This window comes from Zosterops lateralis (assembly GCF_965231275.1).
Source record: "Zosterops lateralis genome assembly, chromosome: 39".
NCBI lineage: Eukaryota > Metazoa > Chordata > Aves > Passeriformes > Zosteropidae > Zosterops > Zosterops lateralis.
In genome coordinates this window covers 700,390-720,935 of record NC_139799.1, presented here as the reverse complement: position 1 = coordinate 720,935, position 20,546 = coordinate 700,390, and the positions used below count along the sequence as shown (strand labels likewise).

The 20,546-nt window shown below is 55.2% G+C and overlaps 2 protein-coding genes across 2 annotated transcripts in view; one reads left to right on the top strand and one right to left on the bottom strand.

Annotated features, from left to right (window-relative positions):
* Positions 1-9,784, bottom strand: part of SRRM2 (serine/arginine repetitive matrix 2) — a gene marked incomplete at its 3' end in the record, with an annotated part of 10,130 nt that extends 346 nt beyond the window's left edge. The window contains exons 1-12 of the mRNA XM_083882264.1: positions 9,664-9,784; positions 6,522-6,776; positions 5,183-5,278; positions 4,543-4,591; positions 4,080-4,186; positions 3,439-3,516; positions 2,856-2,906; positions 2,304-2,336; positions 2,158-2,208; positions 1,987-2,067; positions 1,010-1,891; positions 174-960 (exon numbers count right to left, since the gene is read on the bottom strand). Coding sequence (XP_083738390.1) covers positions 174-960; positions 1,010-1,891; positions 1,987-2,067; positions 2,158-2,208; positions 2,304-2,336; positions 2,856-2,906; positions 3,439-3,516; positions 4,080-4,186; positions 4,543-4,591; positions 5,183-5,278; positions 6,522-6,769 — 2,463 coding nt within the window. The 5' untranslated portion in view covers positions 6,770-6,776; positions 9,664-9,784. The remainder of the gene's footprint in view (positions 1-173; positions 961-1,009; positions 1,892-1,986; positions 2,068-2,157; positions 2,209-2,303; positions 2,337-2,855; positions 2,907-3,438; positions 3,517-4,079; positions 4,187-4,542; positions 4,592-5,182; positions 5,279-6,521; positions 6,777-9,663) is intronic.
* A 757-nt stretch (positions 9,785-10,541) lies between these two features.
* On the top strand, positions 10,542-17,636 carry MFAP4 (microfibril associated protein 4). Its single transcript, XM_083882246.1, has 6 exons — positions 10,542-11,995; positions 12,989-13,055; positions 13,866-14,023; positions 14,585-14,681; positions 15,833-16,015; positions 17,286-17,636. The coding sequence occupies exons 1-6, from the start codon at positions 11,990-11,992 to the stop codon at positions 17,531-17,533; spliced, it is 759 nt and encodes a 252-aa protein (XP_083738372.1). The 5' UTR covers positions 10,542-11,989; the 3' UTR covers positions 17,534-17,636.
* The last annotated feature ends 2,910 nt before the right edge of the window (positions 17,637-20,546 follow it).

The window sequence follows — 20,546 nt, the reverse complement described above, 5'->3', positions numbered from 1 at the left end:
GGTTTAACATCGCTCGGTGTCACTTTGGTGTCCCCAACGCCCGGTTTGGTGTCCCCGCCGCCCGCCTTGGCCGCTGGGGACACTTTGGTGGCCCCTGGTGACATCCCTGGTGTCCCCTCAGCCCCCTGGGGCGGCTTCTCCTCCTCCCTGGGCGGTGCCACCGCCGCTGTCACCGCTGTCACCTCGGGGGCGGCTTTGGTCACCTCGGGGGTGGCTTTGGTCACCTCTGGGGCGGCCTTGGCGACCTCGGGGACACTTTTGGTGACACCGGGTGTCCCCAACTCGGTGCCGGGCGGTGCCGGCTGAGGGGGGAGGGGCTGTGCCACCCCTCCCCCGCCCCCAATGGGGACCCATTTGGAGGGTGCCACCCCCGGTGTCCCCCCCGGTGTCACCCCCCGCGGGGGCTGCGGGTGCAGCTCGGCCAAGGGGACCCACTTGGGCCGCGCCGGCGACGGGGAGGGGACGGGGGAGGGGACAACGGTGACACCGGGGGGAGGGGCGGCCCCGACAGCGGGCGGGGGAGGGGTGGGGGACGCCCTGTTGGGCGGGGGAGGGGAGGCGACGCCGGGGGAGGGGCTGTCACTGCGGCCCCGGTGACGCCGCGGCGCCGACGCCGACCGCGAGCGCGGCCGCGCCCGTTTCTTGGGGAGGGGCGACGACAGCGAGCGGCTCCTCCGGGAGGCCCCGCCCCCTCCCCGGCGGGACTTTCCGGAAGATTCCGAGCGGCTGCGGCGGGTCCCGCCCCGGCGGTGGCGGCGCCTCTCGGGGGACGGTGACAGGGACCGGGAGCGGCGCCGGGAGCGCGATCGGCGGATCGGGGAGCGGGAACGGCGCCGGGAGCGGGAACGGCGCCGGGAACGGGAGCGGCGGATCGGGGAGCGGGAGCGACGCCGGGAGCGGGAACGCCGTAAAGGCGACCGGGATCGGCGTAAAGGCGACCTAGAACGCCGGATCGGTGACCTAGAACGCCGTAAAGGCGATCTAGAACGGCGTAAAGGTGATCTAGAACGCCGTAAAGGTGATCTGGATCGGCGTAACGTGGATCGTGAGCGTCGCCGCGACCGCGAGCGCGACCGCGACCGTCCCCAGCGCCGCGAGCGCGACCGGCGCCGTGAGCGCGACCGGCGGCGCGGGCGGGACCGTGAGCGTGACCTGGCCGTGGTGCTGGCACTGACCGTCGCGGTGGTCAGCGCCGCGGCCATCCCGGGCACGCCGGGCCAGCGCAGCGGGGAGGTGGCGTTGGGCGTCCAGAGCGGGGTGCGGGAGCGGGAGCGGCGCCGCGGCCGGGAGCGGGAGCGGCGCCGGGATCGGGGCCGGGATCGGGAGCGCCGGGAGCTGCGGGCGGTGCCGGCGCCGCGGCGAGGCCGGGAGCGGGAGCGGGATCGGGATCGGGAGCGGGAGCGGCGGGAGGAGGAGGAGCGGGGAGGGATGGCGGGTTGGGAGGAGGAGGAGGATGATGATGGAGGGGGAGGGGCGGCCGAGGAGCGCTTTGGGGGAGGGGGAGGGGTGGGGGAAGGGGCGGGGCGGGGCGGGGAGGGCGGGGCTCGGGGAGGGGGAGGGGAGGGGCTCACGGGCGGCGGCTCCGAGGAGGGGAGGCCGGGGGACGGCGCCGGGGACGGCGCGAGCGGCTCCGGCTGCGGCTCCTGCCGGGACACAATTACAACAACAAAAATTTAAAAAAGAAAATATTAAAAAATAAAAAAATCCCACTATGACGGTTCGGCCCCGCCCCTTTTTCCCCCTCCCCGCCCCTTTGGCCCCGCCCCCGGCGCTCACCTGCGGAGGGGGAGGGGCGGCGGCGGCAGGTGAGGCCGAAGGCACCTTGGGCTCCTCTTCGCCGCGGGGCGGGGCCGAGGGCGGGGCCGAGGGCGGGGCCGTGGCGCTGCGGGACCTGCGGGGGAGGGGCAGGGCCGTGGGTGGGTGGGGGAGGGAGGGAGGAAAAAGGGGGAGGGGTTTGGGAAGGATAAAAAGGGGGAGGGGCTTTACCTGCTGCGGGAGGAGCCTGAGGAGGAGGAGGAGCCGGCCGGGGAGGAGGAGCGCTCCGGCTTCTGCGATTGGCTGGTGGATCTGTGGGGGGAGGGGCAGAGACAGAGGTCAGGGGAGGGTGGGGGAGGGGCTCAGGTGTGAAGGGGGGTGGGGGGAGGGGTCTGGACTCACCTTTTGCGTTTCTTCTCCTTGGCCTTGTGCTTGGCCTTGGGGCTGGGAGAGCTGGGGGAGATGGGCGGTGACGTCAGCAGGGAGGCCACGCCCACCCTGAGGCCACGCCCACCCTGAGGCCACGCCCACCCCTCCCCCCTCCTTACCGGTGCTTTCTCTTCTTGGCCTCAGACTCCGACCTGGAGGAGGGGAAAGGGGCGGGGTTTAGTGAGGCCACGTCCCTTGTATGGATGTGGCCACACCCACTTTTTACCTGGCAAATAGGTGTTTCCCCCCAGAGGCCACGCCCCTTCTCACCTGTGCTTTAGCCACGCCCACTTTTAGTTTTAGGTGAGTGCTGCCCCTTGGTGGCCACACTAATCTTCTCTTACTGCAAGCCACGCCCCCTTAGCAGCTTAGCCACGCCCCTTTTTTTACATATCAGATAAACGCCATCCCCTTGTGGCCACACTCTCCTTATCTGAGTTCAGGCCACGCCCCTTTAAGCTTTCTGGCTACACCCCCTTACCTGACCACGCCCCCTCTCATATCTGCCCATATACGCCTGATCAATTTGGCCACGCCCCTTGTGTGTCCATGTTCCCTGTCTGTTGTTGGCCACGCCCCTCATTTGCATGGCCACGCCCCTCATGTGTGTGCCAGTGGCCCTGTGTGGTGTTTGCCACGCCCCCTCATTTACATGGCCACGCCCACCTCACCTGTGCTTCTTTTTCTTGCTTTTCTTTCTCTCCCCAGAGCGACTGGCGGACCTGGGGGGGAAGGGATGGGAGACCCCAAAATCCCCCAAAATTCCACCCAAAATATCCCAAAATTCCCACAAATCACCCCAAAATTCCACCCAAAATTCTACTCGAAGTCACCCCAAATTCCACCCAAGATTCCACTCAAAATCTCCAATTCCCCCCAAAATTCCCCCAAATTCCAACCAAAATCGCTAAAATTCCACCCCAAATCCCCCAAATTCCTTCAAAATCCACCCCAAATTATACCCAAAATTGCACCCAAAATTCCACCCAAAATTCCTCAAATTCCACCCAAAATTCCCACAAGTCACTGAAAATCCCTCTGAATTCCCTTTTAATCTCCCAAATCCCACCCAAAAATCCCCCCAAATCACATGAAATTCTCCCCAGATCACCCAAAATTCCCTCAAATCACTCAAAATGTGCCCCAAAATTCCCTTTAAAATCCCCCAAATCACCCAAAATTTCCCCCAAACTCCCCCAAAATTCCTTCAAATCCCCCAAAAATCTCCCAAAAATCCCCCAAACTCCCCCTCACCTGCCCCGATCCTTCTTCTTTTTCTTCTTTTTCTGTTTTGGGGACGGGGACCTGGAGCTGGACTCCTCGGGCACCGCGCTGGGGGGGCACAAAAAGGGCATTTTTGGGGGTTTTTTGGGGGGTTTTGGGGTGGCCCCAAAGGCTCAGAGGGTCCCTGGGGGGCTCTGGGAGAGCTCAGGGGGGTTTTTGGGGTCCCTGGGTTATTTTTGGGGGTCTCAGAGGTTACCTGGGTGGCTCAGGGGGCTCCTGAGGCGGCTCCCGGGGCGGTTTTTTGGGGTCTCAGGCTTATTTTGGGGTTCCCAGAACTATTTTTGGGGTTACCTGGGTGTCCTGGGGGGCTCCTGGAGGGTCTCAGGATACACCTGGGTGTCTTAGGGGGGGTCTCAGTGTTATTTTGGGGGGTCCCAGGGCAGTTTTGGGGGTACCTGGCAGTCTCGAGGGGCGCGGGGGCCCCTCGCGGGGGTCTCAGTGTTATTTGGAGTGTCTCAGGGGGGTCTCAGGTTTATTTTTGGGGTCTCAGGGTTACCTGGGTGCCTCGGGGGGCAGTTTTTGGGGTCCCAGGTTTATTTGGGGGTTACCTGGCAGTCTCGGGGGGCCCCTCCCAGGGGGTCTCAGGGTTATTTTGGGGGTCTCAGGGGTACCTGGGCACCTCGGGGGGCTCGGGGGGCCCCTCCCGGGCGCGCCGGGCCGGGTCGAAGGCGCTCCCGTCCACGTAGGAGTCGCTGATGCCGAAGGCGGCGCGGAGCCGCTCGTTCTTCCGCTCGTTAGCCTCGGCCAGGGCGTGGGTTTCTGTCACACTAATTAATGAAATTAATTAATTAATTAGTGACACCTCGTTAGCCTCGGCCAGGGCGTGGGTTTCTGTCACACTAATTAATGAGATTAATTAATTAATTACACCTCGTTAGCCTCGGCCAGGGCGTGGGTTTCTGTCACACTAATTAATGAAATTAATTCATTAGTGACACCTCGTTAGCCTCGGCCAGGGCGTGCGTCTCTGTGACCCTAATTAATGAAATTAATTAGCTAATTACACCTCGTTAGCCTCGGCCAGGGCGTGGGTTTCTGTCACGCTAATTAATGGGATTAATTAATTACTGACACCTCGTTCTTCCGCTCGTTAGCCTCGGCCAGGGCGTGCGTCTCTGTCACGCTAATTAATGAAATTAATTAATTAGTGACACCTCGTTAGCCTCGGCCAGAGTGTGGGTCTCTATCACGCTAATTAATGAAGATTAATTAATTAATGACACCCCCAAAACTCTCCAAATTCCTGCCCTTAATGAGGAGTCAAATGAGCCCTGAAAGTTCAGCCTGAATTCACTAATTAATAAGGGATAATTAATTAATTAGTATCTCCATCATGCTAATTAACAAGGATTAATTAACTGACACCTCAGAACCCTCTGATTAATTAGTGACACCCCCAAAATCTCTTTTTTTCCCCCAAAAATCTCCATTTTCCCTCCCAAATCCCCATTTTCCTCCAAAAATTCCCATTTTTCTTTCCAAAAATCCATTTTTTCCCTCCCAAATCCCCATTTTTCCTCCCAAAATCCCATTTTTCCTCCCCAAATCCCATTTTTCCCTCCGAAATCTCCATTTTTTTCCCCAAAAATTCATTTTCCCCCTCAAAAAATCAATTTTTTCCCCCCCAAACCCCCGGTTTTTTCCCTCCCACACCCCCCCCAACCCCCAGAGAGTATTAATTAATTAGGAATTAATTAATAAATCAGTTAATTACGTGGGTTTCTGCTCGGGGTCCCCGGGGCCGTCGTCCTTCTCCAGGAGCATCGTGCGGAACGTGGCCACCTTGGCCTCGATCTCCTCCCCGGAGTAGCTGCAAAAAAATAACAAAAATTCACTTTTTTTGGGGGGTTCACAAAATCTGGGGGGGGTTGAAGGGGATTTTTGGGGATTTTAATTGGGATTTTGGGGGGTTTAAAGGGAAAGAAAAAAGAAAAAATCGGAATTTTGGGGGGTTTTAAAGGGGATTTTGAGGGGTTTAAATGGGATTTGGGGGGGTTTAAAGGGGATTTTGGGGATCTAAATGGTATTTTGGGGGGTTTTAAAGGGGGTTTGGAGGATCTGAAGGGGATTTAAAGGGCATTTTGGGGGATTTGGGGGGTTAAAAGGTGATTTTGGGGGGTTAAAAGAGGATTTGAGGAATTTAAAGGTAATTTGAAAATAATAAGGGAGAAATTTGGGGGAATTTAAAGGGGATTTGGGGCTGTTTTTTCCAGGGTATTTCAGGGTGTTTTGGGCTATTTTTGGGCCATTTATTCCCCATTTTTGGGTCATTTATTCCCCATTTTTGGGTCATTTATTCCCCATTTTTTAGCCACTTATTCCCCAATTTTTGGTCCATTTTTTCCCCATTTTTGGGTCATTTTTTCCCCCATTTCTGATTTTCCCCATTTTACCCCATTTTTGGCCGTTTTACCTCCTGTTTTTTGGCTGTTTTCTTCCCAATTTCTAGGCCATTTTTGGGCCATTTTTTCCCCATTTTTTGACCATTTTCCCCCATTCTTTCGCCGTTTTTTCCTCATTTTCTGGCCATTTTTCGAGTGTTTTTTCCCCAATTTTTGGACCATTTTTTGAGCGTTTTTTTTTCCCAATTTTTTGAGCATTTTCTCCCCATTTTTTCAGCCCACTTTTCCTGTCCAAAGCTCACCCCTGCTCCTCCATGAGCTCGGCCAGCTCCAGGCATTTCACAGCTCATTTTTCCCCATTTTCTGGGTTATTTTTTTCCCCATTTCTGAGCCATTTTTCCCATTTTTTGAGTCATTGTCCCCTCCCATTTTTGTGCCATTTTTTAACATTTTTGGAGCTACTTTTTCACAATATCTCAGGTGCATTTTGGGGTATTTTGGGCTATTTTTCCAGAGTATTTCAGGAGCTTTCTGGGCTATTTTTGGCATTTTTTTCCCCATTTTTGGTTCGTTTTACCCCATTTTTGGGTCATTTTTCCAGGCTATTTCAGGGACATTCTGGGCTATTTTTTGGCCGTTTTTCCCCATTTTTTGGCCGTTTTTCCCCATTTTTTGAGCATTTTTCCCCCCGTTTTTCCCCCCAACTCTCACCCCTGCTCCTCCATGAGCTCGGCCAGCTCCAGGCATTTCAGCTCCACCCTCCTCTTGCGCTGGTGGTCGAGGATGTCGGGGTTGGGTTTCTTGGCCAGGGCGGCCTCGAGTCGCCGGAGCTCCTCCTCGCCGGGGGGGGGGTCCCCGCCCGCCCCCCCTTTCTTGGGCCGCAGGGCCGAGAGGTTGCGCTGGACGTATCCATTGGTGCCGCTGCCCCGCGGCGTCGGCAGCCCGATCCCATTGTACATCCCAGCGCTGGGGGAGGGCGGTCAGGGCCCCCAAATCCCCCCAAATCCACCCCAAACCAGCCCTGAAATCCCTGATCCCAGAGCCAAAAAACCCCCAAACCCCCCTGACCCCATAGACCCCCACTGAGCCCACAGCCCGATCCCACTGGACATCCCAGCGCTGGGGGAGGGCGGTCAGGGCCCCCAAATCCCACCCCAAATACCCCCTGAGATCCCCTGATCCCAGAGCCAAAAAACCCCCAAATCCCCCTGACCCCATAGACCCCCACAGCCTGATCCCATTGGACATCCCAGCGCTGGGGGAGGGGGAGTCAGCCCCCCAAATCCCACCCCAAAATCCCCCTGAGATCCTCCTGGAACCCACTGACCCCACTGAGCCCACAGCCCGATCCCATTGTACATCCCAGCGCTGGGGGAGGGCGGTCAGGGCCCCCAAATCCCCCCAAATCCCACCCCAAAATCCCCTGATCCCACTGACCCCACAGCCCAAAAATCCCCCTGTTCCTACAGCCCCAAACCTCCCTGAGCCCCCAGCCCGATCCCATTGGACATCCCAGTGCTGGGGGAGGGGAGTCAGGGCCCCCAAATCCCCTAAAACCTCCCCAAAAATCCCCCTGGAATCCCCTGATCCCATAGCCCAAAAATCCCCAAAATTCTACAGCCCCGAATTCCCCCATTCCTACAGTCTGGACTCTCCCCGATCCCATTGGACATCCCAGAGCTGGGAATGGGGGAGTCAGGACCCCCCAAATCCCCCAAAACCTCCCCAAAAATACCCCAAATCCAGCCCTAAATTCCCTGTTCCCACAGCCCAAAAATCCCCAATCCCAGAGTCCAAGAATCCCTGAAATCTCCCCGTTCCTAAAGCCCTGAATCCTCAAAATCCTATTGCCCCAAATCCCCTGGAACCTCCCCCAAAACCTGCCCTCAAATCCCCCAAATCCTCCTGTTCCTACAGCCCCAAAATCCCCTAAAAATCCCCCAAAACCCCTTAAAATTTCCCCAAATCTCCCCCAAAACTTCCCCCAAAATCCTCCTGTTCCTACATCCCCAAAAATCCCCCAAAATCCCTCAAAATTTCGCCGAAAATCCCTTAAAATTTCCCAAAAAATCCTCCAAAATCTCCTCCAAACCAGCCCCAAATCCTCCTGTTCCTACAGCTCCAAAATCCCCCAAAAATCCCCCAAAATCCCTCAAAATTTCCCCAAATCTCCCCCAAAACTTCCCCTAAAATCCCCCAAATCCTCCTGTTCCTACAGCCCCAAATCCCCATCTCACTTTAATAAAAATTCTCATTTTTCTAATACAAAATTCTCATTTTTCTCCCAGAAATTCCTGTTTTCCTACAGTGATTCCAATTTTCCAACCCAAAATTCCCTTTTTTTCCTCAAAATTCCCATTTTCCTTCACGAACTCCCATTTTCCAACCCAAAATTCCCACTTTTCTCCCCAAAATCCTAATTTTCCTGCAATAATTCCCACTTTATCACCCAAAATCCCCATTTTTCTTCCTGCCCCGCAAAACTCTCTTGAAAACCCCTCAAAACCCCTTTTTTTTCCATCAAAACTCCCTCAAATTTCTTTTTTTTTTAGCTCAAAACAACTCCAAAATTATGATTCCTCTCAAAAAAAACTCATTTTTTCCTCACAAACACCCTAAAATCTCTTTTTTCACTAAAAAAAATCCCATTTTCCCTCAAATCTCCACAAAAATCCCTTTTTTTTTTTTTACAAAATTTTTCCTTTTTTTGTACAAAACTCCCCAGAAATTCCACTTTCTCCTCAACATTCCAATTTTTTCCTCAAATCTCCCCAAAAATTCCATTTTTCAACTAAAAAAATCCCTAAAAATTCCTTTTCCCCCTCAAAATTCCCATTTTTCCCCTCAAATCTGCCTTTTTTCACCCCAAAATTCGCTATTTTACCTCAAAACTCCCCTACTTAATAAAGAAATACCTTTTTTTAATTAAAAAAATGCCTTTTTTTCACTCAAAACTTTTTTTCCCTCAATTTTTAACCCAAATTCCCCTCAAACGAACCCCCAAAAATCTCATTTTTTTAACCAAAAATTTCCACTTTTTCCCTCAAAAAACTCCCAAACCCCTCATTTTTTCCCTCTTAAAACCCTCAAAAAATATGAAAAAATCCGGTTTTGCTCAAAAACTCCAACTTTTCCCTCACAAACTCCCAAATTTTTACTTTTAAACCCCCAAAAATCCCAAATTCCGTTTTCTTTCCCCTCATGAACCTCAAAAAAACTTATTTTTTGCCCCAAAAATCTCATTTTTTGCCCCAAAATCACCCGATTTTTTACCCAAAATCCCATTTCCCCCCCTCATTAAAAATCTTTAAAATAATTCACTTTAAACCCTTTTTTTCTCTCAAAATTCCCCCGATCTCAACTTTTAACCCCGAAATTCTCTCAAAAAAAATCCCCATTTTACCCGAAACTCCTTTTTTTAACCCAAAACTTTTCCTTTTTTCACCCGAAACCTTTTTTTTCTCACCCAACCCCTTTTCCCCGTTAAACTTTCAGTTTCTTTTCTTTTTTACGCCTCAAACTTCCTTTTTTTACCTCCAAATTTCCCCTTTTCACCTCCCGACCTCAAATCTCCCATTTTTCCCCCCAAAACCCCCATTTTTCCCCAAAATCCCCATTTTCCCCCCAAATCCCAATTCCATCCCCTTTTACCACCCCCTTTTCCCCTCAGAATTTTTATATTTTTGCCCAAAACTCCCAATCTTTCCTCAAAAATTTAATTTTATTTCCTCTCCTCTCCCCCCCGCCCCCCCCACGCTCCCGCCAAGGCCGCGCGGGCCTCGCCCCTCCCCCACCCCTTTCCCCGCCCCTCCCCCACCCTTTTCCCGCCACCGGGACCCCCCCGAGGCCTCACCTGTTCCTCTATCGCCGACAGCTCCGCGTCTATCGCGACAGAACCGCCCGCGATCGTTCCCGGCGCGGCCAAAAAAGCGGAGCCGACGCTGAGGCGACGCCACGCGCGCCCCCAACCTCCACTTCCGGTAGAGGCGTGTGAGCTCCGCGCATGCGCCGGCGCGGGGGATGATGGGACTCGTAGTCCCGTAGCTCCGCCCCTTCCGTTGGTAACGTTGAAGCAAAACTACGACTCCCGGCGTGCATTGCGGGCGCCGCCATTTTCTGCCTGCGCTGCCGGGCGGTGCGCACCGGGAGTTGCAGTCGCTTTGCAATCGCATTAACGGCTCGGTGACCAGGCTTGGACTACGACTCCCGTCGTGCACCGCGCGCGGCCGCATCTTGTGAGCACCACTTCCCGCAGCTCCGCCAGGGGGCGTCAGCAGCAGCACCCGATGGTTCTTTTTTCTCCAAAAAAAGCGAATTTTGAGAAAAATTCGCCAGCGCGCGGAGGACGACGGGGCTCGTTTTCCCGTAGCTCCGTCCCTTCCCTTGGTAGAGCTGAAGCAAAGACTACGACTCCCGGCGTGCACCGCGCGGGCACCGCAGGCAGAAAATGGCGGCGCTCGCAGTGCACGCCGGGAGTTGTAATCGCTCTGTAATGGCCTTAAAGGCTCGGTGACCTGGATTGGACTACGACTCCCGTCGTGCACCGCGCGCGGCCGCCATCTTGTGACACGAATTTCCCGCCTTTCCCCTCAGGATCCTCCGAGCCGCGGGGGGGCGCCACCAGCACTCGAGGGTTTGTTGTTTTTTCATCCAAAAAAAGCGAATTTTGAATTTTTTCCCCACTAAAAACGTGGAATTCGGGGCGTTTCCTCAGGAAAGGGGCGGGTTCTCTTTGGAAGGGCGAGTTTTGTTCGGAAAGAGGCGAAATCGGGGGGGAAAGGAACAAAAGGAGTTTTTTTCCAATAAAACCAGCAAAATTCGCGATTCGTTCCCAATAAAGTGACATAATTCGGGGATTTCCCCCCAAACCCGGCAAAATTCGGGGTCTTTTCCCCTCAGTTTTTAATAAAAAGTCAAAATACCAAAACCCCACAAAATTTTCCCGGTGGAAATCAGCAAATTCCTTTTTTTTTTTTCCGAAAAAAAAAAAGGAAATTTAAAGGTTTTTTCCTCAAAAACCCACAAAAATTAAGGAGAGTCTCGGCGGGGCGGGGCCAGGGCTGTTTTTAACTTTAAAAAAGGCAAAAATCGAGAAAAAAAGACGGGAAAACAGGAAAAAATAATTAAAATCAGGAACAGAACCCCCAGAGGAGCCAAAATTTTAATCTTTTTTCCCCCTTTAGAGCCAAATTTTGGAGTTTTTTTCCCCTTTTTTGTGACAAAACGAGGGAACTCAAAACCCGAAAAAGCGAATTTGGGGCCGTTTCCTTCCAAAAAAGGGGAAAAAAATCCGAATTTATTCCCAAAAAAATTCCTAAAAAATCCCTTAAAAATCCCCAAAAAAATCCCAAAAAATTCCCCAAAAATCCCAAAAAAATTTTCCTAACCCCCCCCAAAATCCCTAAAACATCCCCCAAAAAATCCCCAAAAAATCCCAAAATAAAAATCCCCAAAAAAACCCCCCAAAATCCCAAAAAAACCCCAAATTCGGGATGTTTTTCTCTCTTTCTCTCTCTAGCTGTTTTTTTCCCATTTAAAGAGATTTTTAAAAATAAAAATCAAGAGGAAAAAAAATCGGGGTTTTCTCTTCTTTTTTTGTGGTTTTTTGTTTTTGGGTTTTTTTAGGTTTTTTTTGTGGGGGTTTTCTTGGGTGTTTTTGTGTTTTTTTCTGGGGTTTTGGCATTTTTTTGTTGTTTTTGGGGGGTTTTGTGGTTTGGTTTTTTTGTGATTTTTTGGGGGGGTTGTGGGTTTTTTGGGGGGTTTGGGATTTTTTGTGGATTTATTTTGTGTTTTGGGAGGGTTTTTTGTGGGTTTTTGTGGGTTTTGGGGTTTTTTGTGGTGGTTTTGGTTTTTTTGTGGTTTCTTGTGGGTTTTGGGTTTTATTTTTGGGTGGTTTTGTGGTTTTTTGTGTTTTTTGGGGGGGTTTCTGGTTTTTTTCGGATTTTTTGGGGTTTTTTTGTGGGTTTTTTTGTGGTTTTTTGGAGGGTTTTTTGTTGTTGTTGTTGTTGTTTCTTTTTTTTGTCCCAAAAGGGCGGATTTTGGGATTTTTCTCCCAAAAAAGGGCAGGGCCGGGGGTCCCTCCCCCTCCCCCCCCCCCCAAAAGGGGCCCCCGGGGCCTCCCCTCCCCCCCCGCCCCTCCCCCCCCGGCCCCCGCCCGGATTCGGAGCCGCTCCGGAGCCATGGAGGTAACGGGACCCCGAAACCCCAAAATTCACCCCAAAAATGGCCCAAAAACCCAAAAATCACCCCGGAAATGAAAAATTTCACCCCAAAATACCCCAAAAATGCCCAAATTCCTCCCAAAATCCCACCCGGGACCCCCAAAATCCCCAAAATTCCCCCCAAAAATCCCCTAAAAACCACAAATTCACCCTGGAAATGACAAATTCTATCCCAAAAAAACCAAATTCTATCCCCAAAAATACTCAAAATCCCCTAAATTCGCCCCAAAAACCCCAAAATTCACCCTGGGAATGAAAAAATGTACCCCGATTTACCCCCAAAAATACCCAAAATTCCCCAAATTTGCCCCAAAAATACCCAAAATTCCCCAAATTCAACCTGGGAATGAAAAATTCCCCCCAAATATCCCACCCGGGACCCCCAAAATTCCCCAAATTCCTCCAAAATCTGCCCCGAGAGCCACAAACTCCTTTTGAATTTCCCCCAAAATCCCCCCAAAATGCCCAAAATCCCCCCAAATTCTCCCGAGTTTCCCCCTGTGAACCCCCAAAACTCCCAAATTCCTCCAAAAATCCACCCGGGGATCCCCAAATCCACCAAATTTCCCCCAAGTTTTACCCCTTGAACCCCTGAACTGCCTCCAAATCCTCTGAAATCCACCCTGGAAAACCCCAAATCTCCAAAAATCCTCCCAAAATCCATCCTGGAACCTCAAAATCACCAAATTCCCCCAAAAATCCGTCCTGAAAACCCAAATTTATCCCCCAGGAGCCTCCAAATCCTCTCAAATTCCCCCAAAAATCCCCAAATTTCCCCCACATCACCCCAAATCCCCCCAAAATCCCCCAAAATTCCTCAAAATCGCCTGAAAATCCCCCAAATTTCCCCGATTTTCCTCCAAATTCCCCCCAAAATCCCCCCCAAATCTCCCGAAATTCCCTCAAATCCCCCAAATTTCCCCAAAATCCCCTAAATCTCCCCAAATCTGCCCCCAGTTTGTGGCCGTGGCGCTGCTGGTGGCGCTGGGAGCTCTGAGCCACGGGCAGCCCATCGGGCCCCAGGGTGAGACTGGGGGGACTGGGAGGGACTGGGAGGGGCTGGGAGTGGATTGGGAGAAACTGGGATATACTGGGAGGGAACTGGGAAGGACTGGGAGGGAATTGGGGGGAACTGGGAGGGGTTTGAGGATACTGGGATGGGATTGAGAGGGAACTGGGAGGGACTGGGAGGGGATTGGGAAGGACTGGGATAAACTGGGAGGGAACAGGGAGGGACTGGGATGAACTGGGAGAGAATTGGGACAAACTGGGGTGGACTGGGACAGAGTGGGAGGGGATTGAGGGTACTGGGCTGGACTGGGGATACTGGGAGGAGACTGGGGTGGAACTGGGAAGGGATTGGGAGGGGGTTGAGGATACTGGGATGGGACTGGGCGGGCATTGGGATAAACTGGGGAGGGACTGGGAGGGGATTGGAAGGGGCTGGGATGAACTGGGATGAACTGGGAGGAGACTGGGACAGACTGGGAGGGGTCTGGCATGGACTGGGATGGAGGGGAGGGAACTGGGAGGGGATTCAGGATACTGGGATGGGTTTGAGAGGGACTGGGATGAACTGGGGGAACTGGGATGATACTGGGAGCGCTGGGATGGGGGTGGGGCACAACTCACACCTATTGGAGGAGTGGGGGAGGGGTCACACAACCGGAAGTGACCCCTGTCCACCCCTCCCCCACCCCAACCCCCCCAAACCCCCCTCAAACCCCCTTTTTCCCACCCCTCCCCCACCCCAAACCCCGTTTTTCCGCCCCTCCCCCACCCCTCCCCCCCCCCAAACCCCCTCAAACTCCATCCAACGCCCCTCCCCCCCCAGCCCTGCCGCTGTGCCCGCCCCTCCCCCCCCGGGACTGCCAGGACGTTCACGCGGGGGGGGCTCGGGCGGACGGGGTTTACCTGGTGTCCCCCGGGGGGCTGGGGGGGCCCCCCGTGCCCGTTTACTGCGACATGAGCACCGAGGGGCACGTCTGGACGGTACCGCCCCTCCCCCACCTCCCCGGGCCGGGACAGCCCCTCCCCCACCCCCCCAGATCCCCTTCCCCCCCCAAAAAAATCCCCCCGGGAAATGACTGTGACCGCCCCTCCCCCACCCTCAAAATCAACCTGGGATTGCCCCTCCCCCATCCCTGAAATGACCCTGAGGTCGCCCCTCCCCCACCCTTAAAATGACCCTGGGATCGCCCCTCCCCCACCCTTATAAATGAACCTGTGGTCGCCCCACCCCCACCCCTGACCCCTCCCCCCCCTTTTTATTGCCCCTCCCCCACCCTCAAAATCAACCTGGGGTTGCCCCTCCCCCACCCCCCCAAATCACCTTTGGCTCCGCCCCTCCCCCACCCATAATCGACCCCCCTGAACCCCTCATTTCTATCGCCCCTCCCCCACCCCTCAATCCCCTCCCCCACCCCTCAATCCCCTCCCCCACCTCTTCCCCCGTTTTTCTCACCCCTCCCCCATTCCTGCCCCTCCCCCATTTCCCCACCCCTCCCCCATTTTTTCCCGCCCCTCCCCCCATTTTCCCGCCCCTCCCCCCAGGTGTTCCAGAAACGCTTCAACGGCTCCGTCAGTTTCTTCCGGGGCTGGAACGATTATCGCTCCGGCTTCGGCCGCGCCGACGGCGAGTACTGGCTGGGTACGGACCAGTATGGACCAGTATGGACCAGTGTAAACCAGTATAGACCAGTATGGACCAGTATGGACCAGTATGGACCAGTATGGACCAGTATGGACCAGTATGGACCAGTGTAAACCAGTATGGACCAGTATAGACCAGTATAGACCAGTATGGACCAGTATGGACCAGTATGGACCAGTATGGACCAGTATGGACCAGTATAGACCAGTATGGACCAGTATGGACCAGTATAGACCAGTATGGACCAGTATAGACCAGTATAAACCATTATAAACCAGTATGGACCAGTATGGACCAGTATGGACCAGTGTAAACCAGTATGGACCAGTATAGACCAGTATAAACCAGTATGGACCAGTATGGACCAGTATGGACCAGTATGGACCAGTATGGACCAGTATGGACCAGTATAGACCAGTATGGACCAGTATAGACCAGTATAAACCATTATAAACCAGTATGGACCAGTATGGACCAGTATAGACCAGTATGGACCAGTATGGACCAGTATGGACCAGTATAGACCAGTATGGACCAGTATGGACCAGTATAGACCAGTATGGACCAGTATGGACCAGTATAGACCAGTATAGACCAGTATAGACCAGTATGGACCAGTATGGACCAGTATGGACCAGTATAAACCACTATGGACCAGTATGGACCAGTATAGACCAGTATGGACCAGTATAGACCAGTATAGACCAGTATGGACCAGTATGGACCAGTATAGACCAGTATAGACCAGTATGGACCAGTATGGACCAGTATGGACCAGTATAGACCAGTATGGACCAGTATGGACCAGTATGGACCAGTATAGACCAGTATAGACCAGTATGGACCAGTATAGACCAGTATGGACCAGTATGGACCAGTGTGGACTAATAGGTGACCCCTGAGTGACCCCTGAGTGACCCCTGAGTGACCCCTGACCCCTGACTGACCTCCAGGCCCTGACTGACCCCTGACTGATCCTTGACCCTTGTGTGACCCCAGCCTGACCCCTGACCCCCGTGTGCCCCCCAGGCCTGCAGACCCTGGCCCTGCTGACCCTCCAGGCCCTGACTGACCCCTGAGTGACCCCTGACCCCAGACTGACCCCTGAGTGACCCCAGCCTGACCCCTGACCCCTCCACGCCCCCCAGGCCTGCAGACCCTGGCCCTGCTGACCCTCCAGGCCCGTTACGAGCTGCGGGTGGAGCTGGAGGACTTTGAGAACAACTCGGCCGCCGCCACCTACGGCTCGTTCGCGCTGTCGCCCACCGCGGTCAGCGCCGAGGAGGACGGATACGCCCTGCACGTGGCCGGCTTCGTCGACGGCGGCGCCGGTGAGGGGTCACCGAGGGGTCACGGGGTCAACGGGGGGGTCAAGGGAGGTGAGGTTGACCACTGGAAGGTCAATGGAGGTCAACCAGGGCAAGGTTGACCATTGGGAAGGTCAAGGGAGGTCAAGGAAGGTGAGGTTGGCCATTGGGAGGTCAACAGAGGTCAAGGAAGTCAAGGTTGACCATCGGGAGGTCAATGGACATCAATGGTGGTCAAGCGAGTCAAGGTTGACCATTGGGAGGTCAATGGTGGTCAATGGTCATCAATGGTGGTCAGTGGTGGTCAGTGGTGGTCAGTGGTGGTTAATGGTGGTCAATGGTGGTCAGTGGTGGTCAATGGTGGTCAGTGGTGGTCAGTGGTGGTCAGTGGTGGTCAGTGGTGGTCAGTGGTGGTTAATGGTGGTCAATAGCAGTCAATGGTGGTCAATTATGGTCAATGGTGGTCAATGGAGGTCAGTGGTGGTCAGTGGTGGTCAATGGTGATCAATGGTGGTCAATGGTGGTCAGTGGTGGTCAGTGGTGGTCAATGGTGGTCAATGGTGGTCAATGGTGGTCAGTGATGGTCAGTGGTGGTCAGTGGTGGTCAATGGTGGTCAGTGGTGGTCAAGGGTGGTCAAGGGTGGTCAAGGTTGACCACGGGGAGGTCAGTGGTGGTCAGTGGTGGTCAATGGTGGTCAGTGGTGGTCAAGGGTGGTCAAGGGTGGTCAAGGTTGACCACGGGGAGGTCAGTGGTGGTCAATGGTGGTCAATGGTGGTCAGTGGTGGTCAATGGTGGTCAGTGGTGGTCAGTGGTGGTCAATGGTGGTCAATGGTGGTCAATGGTGGTCAATGGTGGTCAGTGGCGGTCAATGGTGGTCAATGGTGGTCAGTGGTCAGTGGTGGTCAGTGATGGTCAGTGGTGGTCAGTGGTGGTCAATGATGGTCATCAGTGGTCAATGGTGGTCAATGATGGTCATCAGTGGTCAATGGTGGTCAGTGGTGGTCAAAGTTGACCACGGGGAGGTCAGTGGTGGTCAACGGTGGTCACCACAAGTGGTCAGTGGTGGTCAATGGTGGTCAATGGTGGTCAATGGTGGTCAGTGGTGGTCAATGGTAGTTAATGGATTTCAGTGGTGGTCAATGGTGGTCAAGGTTGACCACGGGGAGGTCAGTGGTGGTCAACGGTGGTCACCACAAGTGGTCAGTGGTGGTCAAGGTTGACCACGGGGAGGTCAGTGGTGGTCAACACGGCCACCACAAGCGGTCACCAGTGGCCACCCCTCCCCTCCCGCAGGCGACTCTCTGAGCTACCACAACGGGCAGAAATTCTCCACCTTCGACCGCGACCAGGACCTGTTTGCGCAGAACTGCGCCGCGCTCTCCTCGGGCGCCTGGTGGTTCCGCAGCTGCCACTTCTCCAACCTCAACGGCTTCTACCTGGCCGGGCCCCACCTCAGCTACGCCAACGGCCTCAACTGGGCCCAGTGGAAGGGCTTCTACTACTCCCTGAAACGCAGCGAGATGAAGATCCGGCGCCTCTGAGGACACGCCCACCCCTCGGAGGACACGCCCACCCCACCCCCTGGACACGCCCATCCCTCCAATCCTGACCCCGCCCTCCCAATAAAAATCCAGCGTTGATTGATCCGTGTGGTGGAAATATCTCAAGGGAGGTTTTTTGGGGTGGGATTTTGGGGGGATTTTGGGGTAATTTGGGGTGAATTTGAGGAGTTTTGGGGTCTGGGAGGTCACTTGGCTCCTCCCCCATCCCTAATTAGTCCCTCCCACCATTAATTAGCTCCTCCTACCGTTAATTAATGGTGTTTGGGGTGGGGGAAATATCTCAGGGAGGTTCCTGGGGTGGGATTTTGGGGGTTTGGGATGAATTTTTGGGGGGTTTTGAGGAGTTTTTGGGGGTCTGGCCCCTCCCCCACCCTTAATTAGCCCCTCTCCCACCCTTAATTACTTAAATAGCTCCTCCCACCGTTAATTAATTGCTCCGTGGGGGTTGGGGGTGGTGGAAACATCTCAGGGGGGGATTTTGGGGTGAATTTGGGGAATTTTGGGATCGGGGAGTGGGGGAGGGGGTTGTTAGGCCCCTCCCCCCACCCCTAATTAGCACCTCCCACCATTAATTAAGGCGCACGTTAATTGGCTGAGGAGTTTTGGGGGGAGGAGGGTCCTGGGGGGTGGATTTTGGGGTGTGGGGGGGGGGGTGTTGTTCAGCCCCTCCCCCACCCTGATCATCCCCTCCCCCTAATTAACCACTCACAACCTTTAATTAACCAAAACTTTTAATTGTCCTGTGGGGGGAGGGGCTGGAACAGCTCAGGGGGTGATTTTGGGGCGGAATTTGGGGGGTCCTTTGGCCCCTCCCCCACCCTCGTTAATTAATTAATGAGCCGGAGCCGCATCTGAGGGGGAGGGGCGGGGTCTGGGGGTGGGGGAGGGGCCGGTCTGGGGTGGGGGAGGGGCCGGTCTGGGGGTGGGGGAGGGGCGGGGTCTGGAGGTGGGGGAGGGGCCGGTCTGGGGTGGGGGAGGGGCGGGGTCTGGAGGTGGGGGAGGGGCCGGTCTGGGGTGGGGGAGGGGCGGGGTCTGGAGGTGGGGGAGGGGCCGGTCTGGGGGTGGGGGAGGGGCGGTGTCCATCTGTCCATCGGGGTGGGGGGAGGGGCGGGGATGAGATCAAAGCTGGAGCCGCGCCCGGGGGTGGGGGAGGGGCGGGGGGAGGGGCGGGGCTTTGGGGGGTGGGGGAGGGGCTTTGGGGGTGGGGGAGGGGCTTTGAGGGAAGGGTCTGCAGGGGTGGGGGAGGGGCTTTAAACGGGTGGGGGGAGGGGCGGGGGGTCAAAGCCCCTCCCCCCTCCCCACGCCCCTCCCCCCACCCCACGCCCCTCCCCCCACCCCACGCCCCTCCCCCACCCTCCCGCCGCTTCCTCCGGCTCGGGCTCCGCTCCCCCTTCCCCTCCCCCCACCCATCCCCCCCCTCCTCAAAAAAAAAAAAAACCCAAAAAATTCCCCTCCCCCACCCCCCGCCCCTCCCCCACCCCCGGAGCGAGAAAAAACAAACAAACAAACAAAAAAAAAAGCGCCGAGAAAGGTAAACAAACCCCACCCCCCCAATATCCCCCTCCCCCCCCCGGGTGGGGGAGGGGCGAGAAACCCCCAAATTTTTTTGGGTTTCCCCTCCCCCACCCCCCCCTTTTTTTTTTTTTTTTTTTTTTAATTCCAGGTGCCCCCCCCCGCCCCTCCCCCCACCATGGCCGAGACCCCCCCGGGACCCCAAAAACAACCCCCGGACCCCAAAAATCAACCCGGGGACCCCAAAAATCAACCCGGGGACCCCAAAAAAACCCCTGGAGACCCCAAAATTTCCCCAAGACCCAAAAAATCCCCCCCAGGACCCCAAAAATCAACCCCAGGACCCCCAAAACCCCCAAATTTCACCCCAAATCCCTCCCCAGGACCCCCAAATCTCTCCCCAAGACCCTCAAACCTCCCCCCAACCCCAAATTCCTGGTGGAGACCCCAAAATTCCCCCCCAAGACCCCAAAACTTCCCCCCAAATCCCCGAAATTCCATCCCAGGACCCCCAAACTTCCCCCCAAACCCCCCAAATTTCCCCCCAAATTCCATCCCAAGACCCCCAGGACCCCCAAATCCCTGAAATTCCACCCCAGGACCCCCAAACTCCCCCCCAGGATCCCAAAATTTTGCCCCAGGACCCCCAAATCCCCCCCAAAATCCCCCAAATCTCCCCCCAGACCCCCCAGGACCCCCAAATTTTATCCCAGGACCCCCAAACCTCCCAAATCCCCCCCCAAGACCCCAAAATCTCCCCCAAAATCCCCGAAATTCCATCCCAGGACCCCCAAACTTCCCCCCAAATCCACCCCCAGCCTCAAATCCCGCCCAAAATCCCCCAAATCTCCCCCCAGACCCCCCAAATTCCATCCCAGGACCCCCAAATCTCCCCCCAACCCCCCCAAACTCCCCAATTCCCCCCTCAAGACCCCCAAACCCCCCAAAATTTCACCCCAAATCCCTCCCCAGGACCCCAAATCCCCCCCAAAATCCCCCAGATTTCATCCCAGGACCCCCAAACTTCCCCCAAATCCCCCCAAATCTCCCCCCAAACCCCCCAGGACCCCCAAATTTCTCCCCAAATCCCCCCCCAGGACCCCAAAATCCCCCCCAAAATCCCTGAAATTTCCCCTCAGGACCCCCCAAACCCCCCAAATCTCCCCCCAAATCCCCTCCCCTCCCCCCTCGGTGGCCCTGGATGTCCCGGGGGGTCCCGGGGGGGTCCCGGGGGGGTCCCCGGGGGGGTCGAAGCCCCCCAGTTACGTCCTGCTGGCGGCCCTGGCCTGTTTCTGCCCCGTCTGGCCCGTCAACATCGTGGCCCTGGTCTATGCCCTGATGGTGAGAAGAATTTGGGACATTTTTGGGGCATTTTGGGACATTTGGGGAAATTTTTGGGGGGGTTTACAGGAGATTTGGGGCTGATTTGGGGAGATTTAGGGGAGATTTAGGGGAGATTTGGGAGAATTTTGGGAGGATT